This window comes from Phocoena phocoena, chromosome 13 (genome assembly GCF_963924675.1).
Source record: "Phocoena phocoena chromosome 13, mPhoPho1.1, whole genome shotgun sequence".
NCBI classification, from domain to species: domain Eukaryota; kingdom Metazoa; phylum Chordata; class Mammalia; order Artiodactyla; family Phocoenidae; genus Phocoena; species Phocoena phocoena.
The window spans coordinates 74,294,303-74,314,588 of record NC_089231.1 but is presented as its reverse complement, the minus strand read 5'-3'; the positions used below and the strand labels follow the sequence as shown (position 1 = coordinate 74,314,588).

The following is a 20,286-nucleotide window of genomic DNA, read 5'->3' as shown; positions in this document are numbered from 1 at the left end:
AGACCCGGGGGGCGCGTGCCGCGGCGTGAGGAGAGGCGCGGGGCGGTGCGACGGGGCCCCTCCCCCTTGCAGCCTGGCGCGCGCCGGCCGGGCCGCACCGCTGCGGGCTCCGCGCGCGCGGGCCATGTCCGCCTTTTGCCTGGGCTTGGCTGGCCGCGCTTCAGCACCCGCAGAGCCGGACAGCGCCTGCTGCATGGAGCTGCCCGCCGCGGCCGCGGACGCAGTCGGGAATCCAGCCGCAGCCGCCGCCGCCGCCGCCGCCCTTGTCTCCTTCCCCGGGGGCCCCGGGGAGCTGGAACTGGCGTTAGAGGAGGAGCTGGCGCTGCTGGCGGCCGGGGAACGGCCGTCCGACCCCGGAGAGCATCCTCAGGCCGAGCCCGGGCCTCCAGCCGAGGGGGCCGAACTGCAGCCGCCGCCCGCCCAGGATCCCGAGCTGCTGTCGGTGATCCGGCAGAAGGAGAAGGATCTGGTCTTGGCGGCCCGACTGGGCAAGGCACTGCTCGAGAGGAACCAGGACATGAGCCGGCAGTACGAGCAGATGCACAAGGAGCTGACAGATAAGCTGGAGGTGAGGACGTCCCTCCTGGGATGGGTGGGAAGCGGGGGGTGGGGGGGAGCCCAGGCACCCGCCTGCCGGCCCTCGGTAGCTTCGGGAGCCACTCACCCACCCCACCCCATCCCACCTTTCTTGCTCATCCTCCCTCACAGAAAACCACCTGGAAGCGGGGTAGCATGGAGGGTTTTGGATTATCAGACGAGGGCATTCATTGAACCCACCTGGCTTTCCCACCCTACTCACAGCAAACGGGTCTATGCACGGTTCCAAACACTGTGGGCCGTTCTGTATACGTACTGTACACAGCATCTAAAATAGAGTTTACAGTATGACATTTATTTATACAGCACTGAGGTGATGTCCACACACAGAGAAATTAGGAAGTCGCGAAGCATTTAAAATATGCTCCATGTTTTCAGAGAAGTAGTTAATCGCTAATCAGGGTGTTAGCCTAAAGCGTTTCAGCTTTGGAGTTAAGGCCTCCAGATGCCCTTGTCTTAACTTCCCGGCAGCTCAGAGTTGTGGGAAACAAGTGCCCCTAAAGGAGCTTTATGTAGCCTTCAAATAGATAAGGATTGGGAAGTATGGTTCCATTGCAGAAATCAGGTGAGCCTGCGCTCTGCATGTGACCGCTGGTTGAGGATTTGATTTGGACCTCAGTATTTATATGTATTTAAACAGTACTTTTCTGTTTCTGTTCTGGGTCTCACACATGCAGTTGGTTCGCCAAATGCAACCTGTGAGAACCGTACAACTTTAACCATTGTTATAAATACCCCTTAAAGTGTCTGTAAGATTTCTGCCACTTCTCTGGACCAAAGTCTTTTGCAGCTATGCCTGTTTGTTTTCTTGACCTTAACTAGAAAAGGGCCTTGAAAGTGGTACAGGTTGCCACCATTTATAAAATTAGATTTTTTTTTTTAAAGTGGGGATAGGGGAGGTGCATCATGGCAGTGGGGATGAGCTTATCCTTTTCTGCCTGTGCATTTACTGTTGTTACCCAGTTTGGTTGCAACCAGTTCTTTTTATTCTTAGTTAGAAGAGAATAGTACAGCCCTGAATGAGGTCCATATCACTGCTGCGGGTCAGACAGTCAGAATGTAGATTCAGAAAGTTTTCTATAATAAGAAGTGTGTCTGTATTCCAACGACATATCAAAAGTAAATCAGGGAAGAAAAAAAGGAAACCACTGTAACCCTGTAGTTCAGTTGGCCTCTTAACTAGGTCTGCCAGTCGATGAACTCCTGAGATACCTCTCTGAAAAGTGGTTTGTGAAACCTATAGGTAGACTGCCAAAAAGCAGCCCAGTGAATTGAATTGTTTAATTTTCACTTGAAGTAGAGGTCTAGGAATAAAAGGGTGTCTTTTTTTTTTTAAGAGATTTGATTACAGGCTCTATATACAAGTACTACTGCAGAGATTTATGCTTGTGATTTGAAATTCCTTCAGTGAGGGACTTGATTAAAGAGACAGCTAACTTGAAAGGAACATCATATCAGTCAGTTTGATTAGTGATAGATTTCAGGGTAATCCTGAGTGTGCAGTTATAAGCATCCTGGTTTCCATTTGGAACCTTTATACATGTCTTCAGCAAAGGAAAAAGATATTCAAATTCTGTAACAAGAAAGGTTCTATTGTAAAAGAATAAATTACATTTGACTTTTTGCTGTTGACTTGATAGACAGTAATAAAATAGTTTAAAACTCTTATTAAACTTTTAAAAAATCTTCACTCCTCTCAGGTCAGCATATGAACTCTAGTGTTAAAAGTTTATTTTTAATTTCTGGACGTTGGTTGCACAACAGTATGAATGTACTTAGCACTACTAAACCAACAGTACACTTAAAAATGGTTAATATGGTAAATTCTATGTTATGTATGCCTTACCACAATTTGAAAAATAACTTTTAAAAAGTGAAATATTGATCACTAATCAATATTAATGAGTGATGAAGGGGTTCAGTTATACAGTTTCTTCTAGGTATATCTGAAAATTATTAAAAGTTTTTTTTTTAAAAAGTACACTTAAAATTATCAAGGTATTGTCGTTCGTTTCTTGTTAATTCTTTTAGTATTAATATGAGAGTGACAAATCTCATTATAACAGGGGACTATTTCATTTGATACCTGCAAGTGAGTTTTCCCTTGCAAATTACACCTGTAAGTATATTTTTTAAGCAGCTTAGATTTTAGAATGTCTGCTTGAACAAATTCTTTCTAAAGTTTAATACAACCGCTCTGCTAGATTTTCAATTAAATTCAACATTTAGGAGTAGAGAACCAGCCATTACTTTAAAAAACATTTGTAATTTTCTACAAACTATCAAGACAGTGGAGTCAAACACATTTTCTCACGGGTTAGTTTGAAAGATAAACACAAGAGGACTCTGAGAGAATGTTGGTTTGACTATTAAATAATGAGACTGGTTTTGTTTTTGTCCCATCTGCTTACTTACTACTTCAAAATTGGCACCTTTCTAATTTCAGAACCAAGTCATTTTCAAGATATTTTCTGCTTATTCATTAGCTATTACTGAATGCCTCTCCAGTTATGTGCACCAAACCCAAGATTGTGTTTTGTCATTTAAAACGTAAAGTACTTGATCTTACACTGCTCTCTCATTAAAGGCACACTCTTTAAAGTCTTTAAAGGTTAACATAGAAGTTTTTTAGTTAGGCATCTCTTAAAGATGAATGAAGATTCAATTTAATTTGAGAGATTGTAAGGTTTTGGTCATTTTTTTTCCACCCTTAAATTGACTATTCTGTATTTTATTCATTCCCTGAATTAGATTTTCACATGCTTAATTTTTTAATATAAATTTATTTATTTGTTTATTTTTGGCTGCATCCTTTATTTTGTTGCTGCGCTCATGCTTTCTCTAGTTGCAGTGAGCGGGGACTACTCTTCATTGTGGTGCGCAGGCTTCTCATTGCAGTGGCTTCTCTTGTTGCAGAGCACGAGCTAGTTGTGGCTCGCGGGCTCTAGAGCACAGGCTCAGTAGTTGTGGCGCACGGGCTTCGTTGCTCCGTGGCATGTGGGATCCTCCCGGACCAGGGATCGAACCCATGTTGCCTGCATTGGCAGGTGGATTCTTAACCACTGCGCCACCAGGGAAGCCCCTCATATGCTTAATTTTTTTTTAAATGCCTTTAGATATTTTATTTCTTCTGCATCTACAGTTAGCCCTTTTGCTTTTAAAACATACCCAGCCAGGTCCTTAGTAGTTTCTTTCTTTTCCCCCAGAATATGAACTAAGACGGTAACTTGGGTTTATACACTTTTTTCTTCAGAGATTAAATCGTTGTTTAGTTTTTTAAAAATATGTTTTTAGGGCTTCCCTGGTGGCGCAGTGGTTGAGAGTCCGCCTGCAGATGCAGGGGACATGGGTTCGTGCCCCGGTCCAGGAAGATCCCAGCCGCGGAGCGGCTGGGCCTGTGAGCCATGGCCGCTGAGCCTGCGCGTCCGGAGCCTGTGCTCCGCAACAGGAGAGGCCACAACAGTGAGAGGCCCGCATACGGCAAAAAAAAAAAAAAAAAAAAAAAAAAAAAATATATATATATATATATATATATATATGTTTTTAAAGTCCAGGATTCCCTTTTTTCCCATTCTAGCTGAGAGTGAATTATCTCTTACTGCAGAGGTAATCTCTTTCCTCAATTACATTTTCTTCCCCCTTCCCTAGGCCAATTCTAATGATTCTAGCACTGTTTTCTTTTTTAAGAAGCAAAACAAGTAAGGGGAAAATGATTCATAATTGGGTAGTACATTTAGGTAAACAAACGCAGGGGGCCTTATTTGCATTCAGTGCTTGGTCCACTTAAAAAATAGTATTTTTCTTTGTATTTTTTAAGAACCATATCCTGGACCTGAGAGAATAGCACTGCTTTTTTGGTTCTTTGCATAAATCCATTTCTGTAACAAGCAATTTTAGGTGGGCTAATGATATTAACTTTTGTTTTTTCAGAGTTTTAAATAAACTGTTTTTTAGAATGGTTTTAGATTTACAGAAATATTGGAAAGATGGCACAGCAGAGAGTTTCCATATGCCCTGCCCCCAGTTCCTCTATTATTAACATCTTACATTAGCATGGTATACTTGCCATAATTAATGAACCAATACTAATACATTATTGTTAGCTAATATCCTTAGTTTATTCAGATTTCTTTAGCCTTTGCCAAATGTCTTTTTCTGTTCCAGGATACCACCTTGCATTTAGTTTGTGTATCTTCTTAGTCTCCTCTTTCCTGTAACACTTTTAGACTTTTCTTTTTTTTGATGACCTTGATAGTTTTGACATTAACTTTTTTCTTTTTTTATTGAGGTATAATTGACATACATCATTATATTAGTTTCAGCTGTAGATATTACCTTTTAAAATACCATATAACGCCAAGAAGCAGGGAATAGCATGGGCAGAGCCTGACCTCCACACTTGCTGATACTCTGCCTAGAGTTTACTGGTTAATTTAGCACTTAATTGAAAGTATAATTCTAGGAGAAACCTTTCTTTTCTCAGAGTAGACAAAAGGCTAAATTCTGTATGTTCATTAATAGGAAAGTCTTGATTTTTTTAATTAAAGTATTGGGAAACCTGAATTAGGAAGTTTATCACTTGTGCAAAGAAATGTAAGGACAAAATAGACTGATCAGCACCACCTGTCCTCAACCCTGCCCCACCCCCCGCAAGTGGATTAGCTTGTTTTAGTTGCTTGGTTGGGCTGTTCACTAACAGCTGTTTGCTGAATATTTTTAAGTCTCTCTGTTCTTTCAGAACACAAACCTAATTTATCTGGCCTCTCAGTAACACTGTGATTACTGAGTTCTTGCTGTTTCCTTCTGCTCAATCTTTTCCATTTTGGAAAAACTCAATAAAACCAAGTATCACAGTTTTAGGCTGGTAATTACCATTTACTTCTGCATTTCATCTTTCTGAAATTTGTATAGTGACTAAAACATTCTCATTTTTGGAAGTTTAGCAAAGTGAGGGAAGCGTAGAGCAGAAAATTTTCATGCTGAGGAGTACAAGTCCCTCTCGTCATTCCTTTTCCCCTGTGCTCAAAACTGAGGCCGTATAAAGTATAACTATAATGTGACTTTGTCAACAAATATACCAGAGTGGCTATATCAAAATTAATTATTCCCTTGAAGTGGTCAACTTTGGAGGCTATACACTTATTTCAGTGAAAACTGCCTTTGCTGATGTTCTCAGAATTTTAATTTTTCTGACTGCTCTGTCATGGTAAATTTGCATCTTTTGGGGGTAAATTAGACTTTCCGAAACATTTACAAGTCACTCAGAGCAAATTAGGGGAATAAAATGGCAAGATGAAATGAGATAATCTCTTTTTAGACACATCTCAGATGTGAAGTAATGGGACTGATATTCTTGTATAACTATGCACTGGCCCTTAGGGCTTTCCAAAAGAGGCATTCCAAAAAACATTCGAAAGATGAGAACTTGGGTAGAATAAGAGTGTAGGTTCCCAAGGTGAAAAGATGTTTGAGTACTCTGAAGATGACGATTCAAATGCTCATCTTAGCTTTTTGAGACAATCTCAGTGCTTGATATCAACCTTCAGTGCATCAGAATTTCCAGTAGAACCTAGATAGTTAGATAGATAGATAGATGCCTGCCTAGGCCACATCCCGTTCTTAACTGAATCATATCTTTGGAATTAGTATTTAGGTGGATATATTTTGAACAGTTATACCAGAGATTTTCTGACAGCAACAAAAGTTGAGGACCATTGCTTTACATTTCATATATTCCCTGAGGTATAGCTTGGCTTTTTTGTACATACTAGGCTTTTTAAGTAGGAGAACATACTTTCCTCTGAAAAGACAAATTTGTATTTATCTCACAGAAATAAAAAGATGTTCTTATTTCCTTCAATCCAAAAGAGTTCTTTTCTGTCGAGCTGTTACTTCAAACCATCTGTACTTTTCCTGCATACCATTTGTCACGCTGTACAATTTAATACTTTTATCAACCTCTCCCACTAGAATGGAAACTCCATAAAGGTAAGGACCATTATGTCAGTGGCTAGCCTATAACAGGCACTCAAGAATGAATGAAAAGATCAGAAATAAATATGCAAGGCTAATAAGTCATGATTTAATAAAGTGGGCCTGAATCTGAACTTGCCTTAATGATTTTGAAATACAATGCTATATATAGCAGGAAATATTGAGTTGTGATTTAGAGCATTAAACAAAGTCAAGTGACTAAGACACAAATCCCAGCTCTCCCTTGAGCTTGTTATTGAATCTCTTATCTTCTGCTACTTCATTTGTAAGAAAAGGTGGTTAATCTGAAGCATCTCTGGAGTTCTTTCTAGCTCTGAAAATTCTGTGATTCTAAGTGCCTGCTATTATGCCAGGCATAATAGATGACAGCAAAAGATATTTTCTTAAGGACTCATTTTAAGTTGTTTAAATGTATATTTCACCAATTAACGGATGATTTACTAAATTTCAAGTGAGTTCCTAAGTCTAGAACCCCCATTCCCAAGGATAAGAGTAAACATTAAGTATTATTAGTATGAATGGCATTCTGTTTGTGAAATCAGCCTTCCCTACTCTGGAAGAAGGGAATATTTTTGCAGCTGTGTAATGGGCAACTTCTACGTGGCAGAGTGTTTTGTTGTGCTGACTGACTAGGAAAAAGAAAAGTTAGAAGAGTGTGAAAAGAGAAAAATGAAAGGATCTGGATTTTTTTTTTTAATATTTATTTATTTATTTGGCTGCACCAGGTCTTCGGTGCCGTATGTGGGATCTTAGTTGCGGCATGTGGGGTGTTGTTGCCTGACCAGGGACTGAACCTGGGCCCCCTGCATTGGGAACGCAGAGTCTTAGCCACTGGACCACCAGGGAAGTCCCTGGAATTTTTAATGGTTTTAAAATCCTCTTCATTTTTCACCCAGCACTTAGAGCAAGAGAAACACGAACTAAGAAGACGATTTGAGAACCGAGAAGGGGAGTGGGAAGGGCGTGTGTCCGAGCTGGAGAGTGATGTGAAACAGCTTCAGGATGAGTTGGAGAGGCAGCAGGTTCATCTACGGGAAGCAGATCGAGAAAAAACACGGGCTGTCCAGGAATTATCAGAACAGAACCAAAGGTTATTGGATCAACTCAGCAGGGTGAGTCATAAGTTAAGAATTTATGGTATAAAATACTAAAAGTTGAAACAGTTTCTGTGTAACGTCAACCATATATAAGGTAAGAGTAGTTCTGATTTTTGTTGCCTTTGGTATTGATATCATCAAATGAAGTATTTTTCACCTATAAGAATTTCAGCTGTGGTGAACTAGGTGTCAGGAGCAAAGCCCCTTGCCTGTCACTAGTCAGCTGTGGGACTTTGGCAGTCACTTAACTTGGGAGTTTTCTCATTTTTAAAATGTAAGAGTTTGCTTAGTGATTCGATGTTCCTTATATCTCTACAAGTCTGTGATTCTTTTACCTAGCGAAAGTCTGTCACTGGTAAAATTATGTTAATGCATTTAGTTCAAATGTTAAATGGTGCCATCTTTAAATTGAAAAGCTTAGGGCAATTTTCTAGAGCAAATGATTTTCATTGGTACTACATTTGCGAATGTACACTCCTTCTTATTCTTTAAATATGAAGGGAGATATGTGTATCTGTATATAAAATTTGTTCTCTTTATTTCCACATTAAATAAAGGTTCTTTATTTGTACCTTTATAGGGCGGTGTCATGGATGTATTAATTAACCGAAGTCAAGGTTGTAGAATCATTGCAAAGAAGGAGTTTGAGGGCTGAGTAGGTGGAAATCTAATTTAAATACAGAACATAATTTTTAACAAATGCAGGAATGTTGTTTATGCCCTGGTCTCTAAAGCCACCTACTTTTGAAAATTAAGAGCTGGATTTACTATCATACCTCAGACCTTCTTACAAGTTGAAAATAAAACGAGTTCAGTTACCAGAGGAAAAAGAACTATTCTGATAAAATCCCTAAGCACAAACGTTCACAGGAGAGCACTGCCCTTGTCTGCATGGTTAGTGTTTGATGCTTAAGTCTCTGGGAAAGGCTTAGCTAGGGCAGCATGTGAAGTTATTTTACTAGTTTTTGTCATAGTTGCTTCCCATGGGAACCCTGAGACTGGTCAAAACCTTCATGCCTCACAGGGAAGTGTAAAGTAAATGCTACCACTAGAGAAACGGAGAGGAAGAAGGAGAGGTATGGAAGGAGTGAGTGGAACAGGGTATCTTGAGGGAGATTGGGGGAGGGGGCAGGGGAGAGACAAAAGGAGAGAGATGCCTAATAACTTGGAAAATAGCTAGTTGCAGGAGCTATCAGAACGTGAAGGTGAGAATTCAGGTGGTAGGTGGAGCTAAAGATTTTGCCTGCCGGTTTCTCATCTAGGGAATCAAATCACCATTTGACTGGCTGGTAGGGAAGAGCTGGACAAGTTCTTCAAGAAGACATTATAGGGCCAGCTCAGTAGCCTTTCTGACTCAGTTCTAAAACCTTTTTTAGCAACCGGGAAGGGAATCTGTATCCTTGTAAGATTTTATAGGTTTTTTGGGGGGTTTTAAAATAAATTTATTTATTTTTGGCTGCGTTGAGTCTTCATTGCTGCGCACGGACTTTTCTCTAGTTGCAGCAAGCGGGGGCTACTTGGCGAGTGGGGGCTACTCTTGGTTGCGGTGCGCGGGCTTCTCATTGCGGTGGCTTCTCTTGTGGAGCACGGACTTCAGTAGTGTGGCTCGCAGGCTCTAGAGTGCAGCCTCAGTAGTTGTGGCTCACGGGCTTAGTTGCTCCGCGGTATGTGGGATCTTCCCAGACCAGGGCTCGAACCCATGTCCCCTGCATTAGGAGGCGGATTCTTAACCACTGTGCCACCAGGGAACTCCAAGATTTTATACGTTTTTGAGGCTTTATTCATTATTCATGAAAGATTAACCAAATAGGACTGGCCAGATTGATTTATTTGTTCAAAAAAAATTCATAATTATTCTGAACTAGTGTTTCTTAATGGTGACTTACGAAAGGAATACAACAAACCAGAACAATTTAAGAGGAAATTATTTCTTGGGAGCTAAGTTCATGTTACAAAATAATGTGAGCAGAAGCTGACTCAACTCTGCTTTCTGATCTGGTGAAAGATAGGTGGCCAGAGAAAGCAAATATTAATATGACATAGCGAGAGCACTGAGCTTGGAATGTTGAATCTTGACTCTGCTTCTCATTAACTGGGTGACCTTGTTTGTGCTTCCCTTTCCTTATTTTTATTTTTTATTTAAAAAAAATTATTTGGCTGCACCAGGTCTTAGTTGCAGCATGTGGGATCTTTAGTTGCGGCACGTGGGATCTTTAGTTGTGGCATGCGAATTCTTAGTTGTGGCATGTGAATTCTTAGTTGCGGCATGTGGGATTTAGTTCCCTGACCAGGGATCAAACCCGGGCCCCCTGCACTGGGAGCATGGAGTCTTAGCCACTGGACCACCAGGGAAGTCCCCCTTTCCTTATACTTATTTTTTTAAATTATTTTTTTAAATTTATTTTGGGCTGCGTTGGGTCTTCATTGCTGCGCACAGGCTTCCTCTAGTTGCGGTGAGTGGGGGCTACTCTTCGTTGCAGTGCAAGGGCTTCTTATTGCGGTGGCTTCTCTTGAGGCAGGGTGAGCCCCCTTCCCCACCAGGGAAACCCCCTTTCTTTATCCTTAAAATGGAGGTTGGGGGGCTTCCCTGGTGGCGCAGTGGTTGAGAATCCGCCTGCCGATGCAGGGGACCGCGGGTTCGTGCCCCGTTCCGGGAGGGTCCCATGTGCCGCAGAGCGGCTGGGCCCGTGAGCCATGGCCGCTGAGCCTGCGCGTCTCCGGAGCCTGTGCTCCGCAATGGGAGAGGCCACAACAGTGAGAGGACCGCGTACCACAAAAAAAAAAAAAAAAAGGAGGTTGGGGACTTCCCTGGTGGCGCAGTGGTTAAGAATCCGCCTGCCAGTGCAGGGGACACAGGTTTGAGCGCTGGTCCGGGAAGATCCCACATGCCGTGGAGCAACTAAGCCCATGTGCCACAGCTATCGAGCCTGTGCTCTAGAGCCTGCACAGCAACAAAGACCCAATGCAGCCAAAAATAAATAAATAAAATAAATAAAATTTAAAAATAAATAAATAGAATGGAGGTAAAAATTTGTACCTCATGCAAGTACTGTTGAAATGAAAATGAGGTAATGTGTTTATGTTAAGCAGAATATGAAGTTAATATGTTTCCGTGTTGATGGTTATTTTACTAAGGGAGTATCTTTATAGTTGAGGTTCCTCTGCCTAATTTCTCTGTAGAAAATACTGATAAGCTGTTCCCAAAGGAATATAGGAGGATAACATTTCCACTAGATCTAGATTCTTGTTGTCCTCTCTGGCCTTGAATGTAGGCCCTTGGTGAGTTTTGCAGCTTTTTTTCCCTTTCTCTTTTTAAGCAGGCCAAGCCCCTTGGGTTTCCATCAGCAGCCAGTTTAGATTGCATTTTATTATCATTTTATTAACTGGGTATTCAGGAACTAGAGGAATTGGGTACTTTGAAGTGAATTAAGATTCTCCTAGGACAAGTTAACAACCAGCAAAAGTAGTAGAAGGCCATGCTTTTCTAACAATGTATATAATGTGTTTTTATAAGCATGAAATGTATAATATCTAAAATGTAGTATATGTCTGTGATGCTTTTGTCCAAAGTATTTTTTATTGAAGTATAGTTGATTTATTTGTCCAAAGTATTTTTAAATGTATTTCTTTGCTGCCATGTTTTTTTTGTTTTTGTTTTTAAATAACTGCTTTATTGAGATAGAATTCATATACCATAACATTTACTTTTTAAAAGTGTACATCACCACTATCTAAGTATACAATAGAACATTTCACACCCCCCAAAAAAGGAAGCCTGTACCCATTAGCAGTCACTCCTCACTCCACCTAACACCCTATCTGACACCCTGACCCCTGGCAACCACTAATCTACTTTTTGTCTCTATGGATTTGTCTGTTCTGGACATTTCATGTAAATAGAATCATACATATGTGACTTTTTGTGACTGACTTCTTTCCCTTAGCATAATGTTTTCAGGGTTCATCCACATTGTAGCATATATCAATACTTCATTTTTATGGTTGAAGAATATTCCATTGTATGGATATAACACATTTTGTTTATTGATTCATTAATTCATGGACATTTGGGTTGTTTCCACTTTTTGGCTTTTATGAATAAGACTGCCATACACATTCATGTTCAAGTGTTTGTGTGATCAACGTTCTTTTCAGCTCTAAATTAGGATGCTGTGAGCATATGTATCCCATAAGCTTTTGGATCCTCATTATGATGAAGGAAGGGATGGGTATTGTTGTAATTTTATAGCTGAGAAAACTTGAGGGACAGAAAGATATGTGACTTAATTAAGGCTCTTCCGGTTCAAGACTGAAGAAGGTTCCTGTGCCTCAATTTCAAATTTCTGAGGCAGCAATTAAGGTCACAGACTTTGGATCCCAGACAGCCCTGGGACCAGACACCATCTCTGCTATTTACTAGCTGAGTGAGTATGGGAAAGTTTTTCCACTTTTTAAAATCGTCGTTTCCTCCTCTGTATAATGGAAACAATTACACTATTACTATTATCTGATGCTGTTACGAGGACTAAATGAGTTAATGTATGTAAAGCTCTAACCACAATGTCTAGCATACAGTGAGTGCTCAATAAATGGTAGCCATCATAATTATCATGTCCTCCTCATGTAGATGAGATTTCTGCATCTTGTCCAATGTTTATTCTCTAATTTGAGAGAGTGGAAGAATCTGAAGTGTCCCCAGCACATATTGGCATGTAAAAATATTTTGTTTAGTAGTCAAATCTCTACTCAAAAATATTCGTGTAAAATTGACCCTCCTAGGAGTTGAGTCAGGTTTATTCTATAGCACCTAGAACCAACTCTGCTGCATATATCCTGGGGATACCCTTATCCCAGTTTATTTGCTCATTTGGACAAAATGCCCTCTAAATTCTCTTCTAGCTCCTAAATTTCTGTGAGACTCATTTTTGTGAAACTCAGGTTGACATATCTGGAGAGAGTATAATTCACTTTTTAAGTTAGAAAGTCATACTATGATAGCGTTGACAGTGGGGGTGTAGGACATGTTAAACACTTATCCTCCGAACTATATCAAAAGTAGAAAGAATACAGTGCGCCTTACTTTCAAGAGGAAAGGCGAGATGTGGGCCATGCTTTGTTGCCTAAGAAGGAGGAGGTATAAATGCTTAACATGGAGGTTTTTTGAGAATCCTTCTGATACATAAATATAACAGCGTTTTTAGCAGAAACTTCCATAGCCTGCAGATGATTTTCTCCCCAACAGCAGCAGCTAAGATATCAGAGTTCTGATCGGTATTAGAGTCCTGAAGTGGTTATTCACTAATTTAAGCTACTACAGTTTGTAACACAGTTTAGGCACTATAGAAAGTTCTGTTTATATCCTTCACCTATTATTGGTGTGTAAGAGGTTTTCTTTTACACATTCTTGATGGTATTATATTTTCATTTTGTTTATGGACTCTTTTACCAAACAGAGGTGTGTTCTTTTAGTGAAGTCAAATTTATTAATCATTCCCTTTATGATTTGACTTTTATGTTTTGCTTAAGCCTGTCCTCCAGGTCATGACGATATTTTCCTGTATTAATTATAATTATATTAATTATAAAAATTTAAGACTTGTTTTTTACATTTAGATCTTTAATCTGTCTAGAATTTAGTTTTTACTATGATATGACATAGGAGACCAGCTGTGTTTTCTATGTGATTTATTGTCTCAGCACTGTCTATATCCCCATGAATTTCTAATGCTGTGTGGATTTTTTAATGAAAAAAAAAATCGTAACATTTAGTCTTGACTGAAGAGCCAAGGTAACTTAAAATAAAAAATTTAGAGGGTTATATAAAACTGTATTATTTTGCTAGGGCTGTTGTAGCAAAGTACCACAGACTGAATGGCTTAAACAACAGGAAATTATTGTCTCACAGTTCTGGGGGCTGGAGGTTCAAAATCAAGGTGTTGTAAATATTGTTTCCTTTTGAGGGCTATGAGGGAAGGATCCACTCCAGGTTGCTCTCCTTGCCTTGTAATAGATGGTCATCTTCCCCCTGTGTCTCCTCCCTCCTTGTATATCTGTCTCTGTTTCCAGATTTCTTCTCCTTATAAGAACACCAGTCATACTGGATTAGGGCCCAGCCTAATGACCTGTTTGTTTTTAAATTTTTAATTACATAGTTGTATAGTTGATTTACAATGTTGTGTTAGTTTCTGGTGTATAGCAAAGTGATTCAGTTATATATGCATATTCTTTTTCATATTCTCTTTCATTATGGTTTATTATAGGATATTAAGTATAGTTCACTATGCTATGCAGTAGGACCTTGTTGTTTATCTATTTTATATACAGTAGTCTGCATCTGCTAATCCTAAACTCCTAATTTATCCCTCCCCCACCCCCCCTTCCTCTTTGGTAACCGTAAGTTTGTTTCCATGTCTGTGAGTCTGTTTCTGTTTCATAAATAATTTCATTTGTCTCATATTTTAGATTTCACATATAAGTTATATCATATGGCCTTTCTCTTTCTGACTTCACTTAGTATGATAATCTCTAGGTTCATCCATGTTGCTACAAATGGCGTTATTTCATTCTTTTTTATGGCTGAGTAGTATTCCATCATGTATATACACCACATCTATTTTTTTAAATTGAAGTATAGTTGATTTACAATTTTGTGTTAATTTCTGCTGTACAGCAAAGTGATTCAGTTATACATATATATACATTCTTTTTTATATTCTTTTCCATTATGGTTTATCATAAGATATTGAATATAGTTCCCTGTGCTATACAGTAGGACCTTGTTTATCCATTCTATGTATAAAAGCTTAACATTTGCTAACCCCAACCTCCCACTCCATCCCTTCCCCAACCCCGTCCCTCTTGGCAGCCGCCAATCTGTTCTCTATGTCCGTGATTGTTTCTTTTTCATAGATAGGTTCATTTGTGTCATATTTTAGATTCCATGTGTAAGTGATATCATATGGTGTTTGTCTTTCTGACTTACTTCACTTAGTATGATAATCTCTAGTTGCATCCATGTTGCTGCAAATGGCATTATTTTGTTCTTTTTTATGGCCAAGTAGTATTTCCTTGTATATATGTACCACATCTTCTTTATCCATTCATCTGTCAATGAACATTTAGGTTGTTACCATGTCTTGGCTGTTGTGAACAGTGCTGCTATGAACAGGGGTGCATGTATCTTTTTGAATTATAGTTTTATCTGGATATAGGCCCAGGAGTGGGATTGTTGGATCGTATGGTAACTCTGTTTTTGGTTTTCTGAAGAATCTCCGTGCTGTTTTCCACAGTGGCTGCACCAAATTACATTCCCACCAACAATGTAGGAGGGTTTCCCTTTTCTCCATACCCTCTCCAGCATTTGTTATTTGTAGACTTTTTTTGTCGTTATTTGTAGACTTTTTAACGATAACCATTCTGACTGGTGTGAGGTGGTACCTCATTGTAGTTTTGATGTGCATTTCTGTAATAATTAGGGATGTTGAGCATCTTTTCATGTGCCTATTGGCCATCTGTATATCTTCTTTGGACAAGTGTCTATTTAGGTCCTCTGCCAATTTTTCGATTGGGTTTTTTTGTTGTTGTTGAATTGTATGAGCAGTTTGTATATTTTGGAAATTAAGCCCTTGTAATGACCTCTTTTTAATATGATTACCTCTGAAAAGGCTCTATCTACAAGTAAGGTCACATTCTGAGGTATTGAGGTTTGGAGTTCAACATATGAATTTCAACCCATAACAACCATTTTGGGGTGTTTTTTTGCCAACAGGTTCAACTCTTGGATCTTAGTACTGTCTGTGTTGGGGGTGTTCACAGTGGTGCCACTTTCTGTTTTTTTTGTGTGTGTGTGTGGCTGTGTTGGGTCTTCGTTGCTGCGTGTGGGCTTTCTCTAGTTGTGGCAAGCAGGGGCTACTCTTCGTTGCGGTGCAAGGGCTTCTCATTGCGGTGGCTTCTCTTGTTGCGCAGCACGCGGCTTCAGTAGTTGCAGCACGTGGGCTCAGTAGTTGTGACGTGCAGGCTCAGTAGTTGTGGCTCGCGGGACCTAGAACGCAGGCTCAGTAGTTCTGGCGCACGGGCTTAGTTGCTCCACGGCATGTGGGATCTTCCCAGACCAGGGATCGAACCTGTGTCCCCTGCATTGGCAGGCGGATTCTTAACCACTGTGCCACCAGGGAAGTCCCTGGTGCCACTTTCTTTGTGGGTTGCATACACTCAGTAACATATTTACTCACCAAAGATGCTTATGCCTGTGACCATACAGCTAAGGTCTACCATGACCAATCCAATGGGGAGAGATTTAGAACCTTTAATTTTATTATTTGAAAAAGTCCCAGATTCACCTCCCTCCTACTTTTCCTCTCATGACTAACTGGCATTCAGATCTTCTGTGTAGACTAATGAAGCCTTTATTATTTTTTTTTTAGATTTTTTTGTTTCCCGGCCACACTGTGTAGCCTGTGGGATTCTAGTTCCCTGACCAGGGATTGAACCCATGCCCCCTGCATTGGAAGTGCAGAGTCTTAACCACTGGACTGCCAGGGAAGTCCCTAGATCTTCTTTAATTCAACATTTGGCAAATACTTAATTGAGCAAGGCACAGGGGATATAGTGGGAAACACAAGACTTCTGTTGTGTGAAGCTAGTAGGAAGAAAGATTTAAATAACTAAACAAATCCACAAGATAATTATAGATTGTAATAGGTACTATAAAGGGTGATGTGATGGCAAATGACCAGAAAGAAGAGCGTGACTTTAGAAAGGATAGGTAGGGAAGGCTTCTCTGAGGAGGTAACATTTGAGATGAGACCTGCAGGTTGAGGAATCAGCCATAGAAGAGTCAGGGGAACAGGGTTCTTTGATGGATCCTGTTAGATTGTACACGCTCTGAGTATAGAGATCACATCTGTATTGTTTATCATTATAAACAGGCAACTAGTAGAGTGGGCATTCAATAAAAGATTGTTGGTTGTTATTTTTTTTCTTGACTATCTAGGGTACCTAATAAAGAAATTAGAACTCTGTTTTTCTGAAGATTACATTACCCCTCCATGCACTCCATAGAAGAGCACTCTAGACTGTCATGCCACATGTGTGCTATGTGAAAACCAGTGGTCAAAGGAACCATGCATGTCAGCACTGTGACGGGCAGGTTGTAGATAATGGTGACCCAGTTGCCTAGAAATCTAGTGTTGTCTTCATAGATACTCCTTCTGTAATTGTATGAAACCCCAAACTTCCATGAATTGAGAAGAGTGACTATGGAATGGACAGAGCTTTTTTTGTGTATTGATGTAAAACCTGCAAGTACTTTGGCGTTGTGCTGTGTCTCTCCGGTGGTCTGTAGATTGGTCAGTTACTGAGTGACTGGCCCTGTAGTCCTCTGACCTTGCTGGTGGAGAGGGAAATGAGCATTTTCGCTTTTACCAAAAAGTTCTCTTGGGGAGTTCCTTGGTGGCCTAGTGGTTAGGGTTCTGGGCTTTCACTGCTGCAGACCAGGTTCAATCCCTGGTCAGGGACCTGAGATCCTGCAAGCCGTGCAGTGCAGCCAAAAAAAAAAAAAAAAGTTCTCTTGTCTCATGGGATGGTTGGCCATTATTTGGGTATCATTATGGCTTTCCCTCCTTTGCTGGGTGCATATAATCTGGACAAAACTGTCTCCAACTGTCTGTCATCTTTTCTTAGAACCCCAAATTGTCCAAAGTATAAAGAAGGAGGCAGTCAGAGGTTTTCTTTGGAAAGCTGTATAGTGAGTGCTCTTGAACAGAGCCTCATCGAGGATGTATAGTTGCTCAGTGTACAGCCCTGGATGTAAAACTCTTGAGAATTCACCTTAAAGACCATTTTTCCCCTTCTTATTATTGTTTTAGTACTGTGCTATATTCTTTTACTTTTTATTTTCCCAGGGCCTTCCCTATGAGTTCCTTCCCCCTTCATTGCAGCTCTACAAGTGTCTCTAACAAACCTCTGCCTGGTTCCTTACATCCAGAATTGTGGTCATATGCCTAGTCACTGTGGCTTTGGGTTACTATCTAGTTGTACCAATAGGAGAAGCAATATTTGGGGCAATATGCAAGAAGGACTGTTCCAAAGGCTGCGTGAAGCCAAAAAAAGTTGTTACTGTAGAATCAGAGATAGGGAAGGAGATAAAAAGAATTCAACAGGAAGTTAGGCCTAGGTCCAAGGCCAGGAGAAACCAAAGCCTGCATTTTTAAACTTGAAGGGCTTAGGCCAAGAAATACCTGGAGGAATAGTCTGAAGATTGGTGATAGAGAAGTTGAAATGAAGGAACAAAGATTCACTTGCAGCTCAGGTGAAACCAGGCAGTTTGAAATCTATGTCTCTGAAAGCCTGGCACTCAGTAGGGTATTCTTTTTGTGAAACTTGGTTTTTCTCTCTAGGAGAGGGGTGGCTTCTTAAGAAGCTAAGCCTTATTGAATATCCCTTAGTAGATATTCAGGAATTTCAATTTTGCCTCTGCCTTAAATTTCCACTTACAGGTTTTTAAATTAAGAAAATATGCGTATACATTGTTTTTTTCCAACGGCAAAAAGAATGCATGTTCATGGTAAAATGAAATTCAGACAATACAGAAATGTTTGATGTAAACAGTGAAAATTCTTGATTCTCCATCAAAGAAAGTGCTAATGACAGTTTGGTGTTAATTCTTTTGTATTTTTACATACACACACACACACTCACATGCATAATTTTTCTATTTATTTTTGCTTTTTTTCTCAAATAGAATGGTTTTGTTCATTTTTTTTTTTTACTTAGTAGATCTTAGACTTTTTTTATATTTTTAATGTTTGACTATAGTATTGCTTGTACATATGGATGTACCATAATTAGTGTAACCATTTCCTATTGAAGAGCATGTGGACTGGTTACAGTATTTTACTGTTACAAACACTGTTGCAGTGAACATCCTTGTTCATATATCTTTGCACTCATATTATCATTTGTCTATGATGGGTTCCTAGAAGTGGGATGTCTAGGTCAAAAGATATGTACATTTAAGATTTTAATAGATATTACCATATTGCCCACCAAAAATGTTTCAGTAGTCTGTACTCACCCTACCATTTATCTTTGCTAAGGCTGAAGAACCTATCATTCTGCGTGCATATGTAGTAAAACTATAAAGAAAACTGAGGTGTTTTTCATCACAAAAGTCAGGATACTGGTTCCCTGAGGAGTGAGATGGGGAGGAGGAGTGGGGCAGGGAGGAGCAGTGGAAGAGGATGTTTGTCATCATGGAATGGTGCTAGGGGAGGAGGCTTCTGGTATGTTCTACTTCTTGACCTTGGTGATAATTACATGGGTGTTTATTTTATAATTATTTGTTAAACAGTACATGTGTGTTTTATGTATTTGTCTTTATATGTGTTATATTTTGCAATAAAAAGAAAAAACCAGGCTAAAATATGAAGTGTTGACAAACTATGGCCCACAGACCAAATTTAGCTGCTGCCTATTTTTGTAAATAAAGTTTTATTGGAATGCAGCCACACCCATTTATTTTCATACTGTCTGTGGCTGCTTTCATGCTACGATGGCAGAGTTGAGAAGTTGTGACAGAGACTGTATGGCCCTTTAAGAACAAAGTTTGCCAACCTCTGCTCTATGTAATTGAGCTAGAATAAATTAAAAGTTAGATGGAGAGGAGCTTCCCTGGTGGCACAGCGGTTAAGAACTTGCCTGCCAACGTAGGGGACATGGGTTTGAGCCCTGGTCCAGGAAGATCCCACATGCTGTGGAGCAACTAAGCCCATGTGCCACAACTACTGAGCCTGCACTCTAGAGCCTGTGAGCCACAACTACTGAGCCCGTGCACCTAGAGCCTGTGCTCCACAAGAGAAGCCACCGCAAGAAGAAGCCTGCGCACCACAACGAAGAGTAGCCCCCACTCGCGGCAACTAGAGAAAGCCCACGTGCAGCAACAAAGACCCAATGCAACCAAAAATAAATTTAAAAAATAAAGTTAGATGGAGATATCCAATTATGATATATATATATATATATTTTTTTTTTTTTTTTTTTTTTGGTACGCGGGCCTCTCACTGCTGTGGCCTCTCCCGTTGCGGAGCACAGGCTCCGGACGTGCAGGCTCCGGACGCGCAGGCTCTGGATGTGCAGGCTCAGCGGCCATGGCTCATGGGCCCAGCCGCTTCGCGGCATGTGGGATCTTCCCGGACCAGGGCACGAACCCGTGTCCCCTGAATCGGCAAGCGGACTCTCAACCACTGCGCCACCAGGGAAGCCCCTATAATTTATTTTTAATCCGAAAAAATACTCTAGGCAATTGTGTATTTATAATCATAATAGTTGCAATTATACCCTATAATTTGATAAATAAAAACTAAAACATCATATAAAAAAAAGAAAAAATCACTCATTTAACCAATATTAATAATGTGCATCTACTATGTATGATGGTACTCTTCTGGGTAACAGATAATTCAGTGAAGAATATACAGGTCTGTATCCCCAGGGTGAGCACCAGTTGCCTCCTGCCTCTCCAGGAGACTCTCCCATATCAGGGTTCAATGTGTGGACCAGAACCCAGTGTGTAGATCCAACATTCTCTGATGTTGAAAGA

General features: G+C 40.2%; 1 protein-coding gene across 2 annotated transcripts in view; it reads left to right on the top strand.

Moving 5' to 3' along the window:
• Positions 1–124: 124 nt before the first annotated feature.
• BICDL1 (BICD family like cargo adaptor 1) overlaps positions 125–20,286 on the top strand; it is a 97,336-nt gene continuing 77,174 nt past the window's right edge. For both annotated transcript variants that reach the window (XM_065890159.1, XM_065890158.1), the window contains exons 1-2: positions 125–568; positions 7,488–7,703. In XM_065890159.1, the coding sequence (XP_065746231.1) occupies positions 125–568; positions 7,488–7,703 (660 nt within the window). The remainder of the gene's footprint in view (positions 569–7,487; positions 7,704–20,286) is intronic.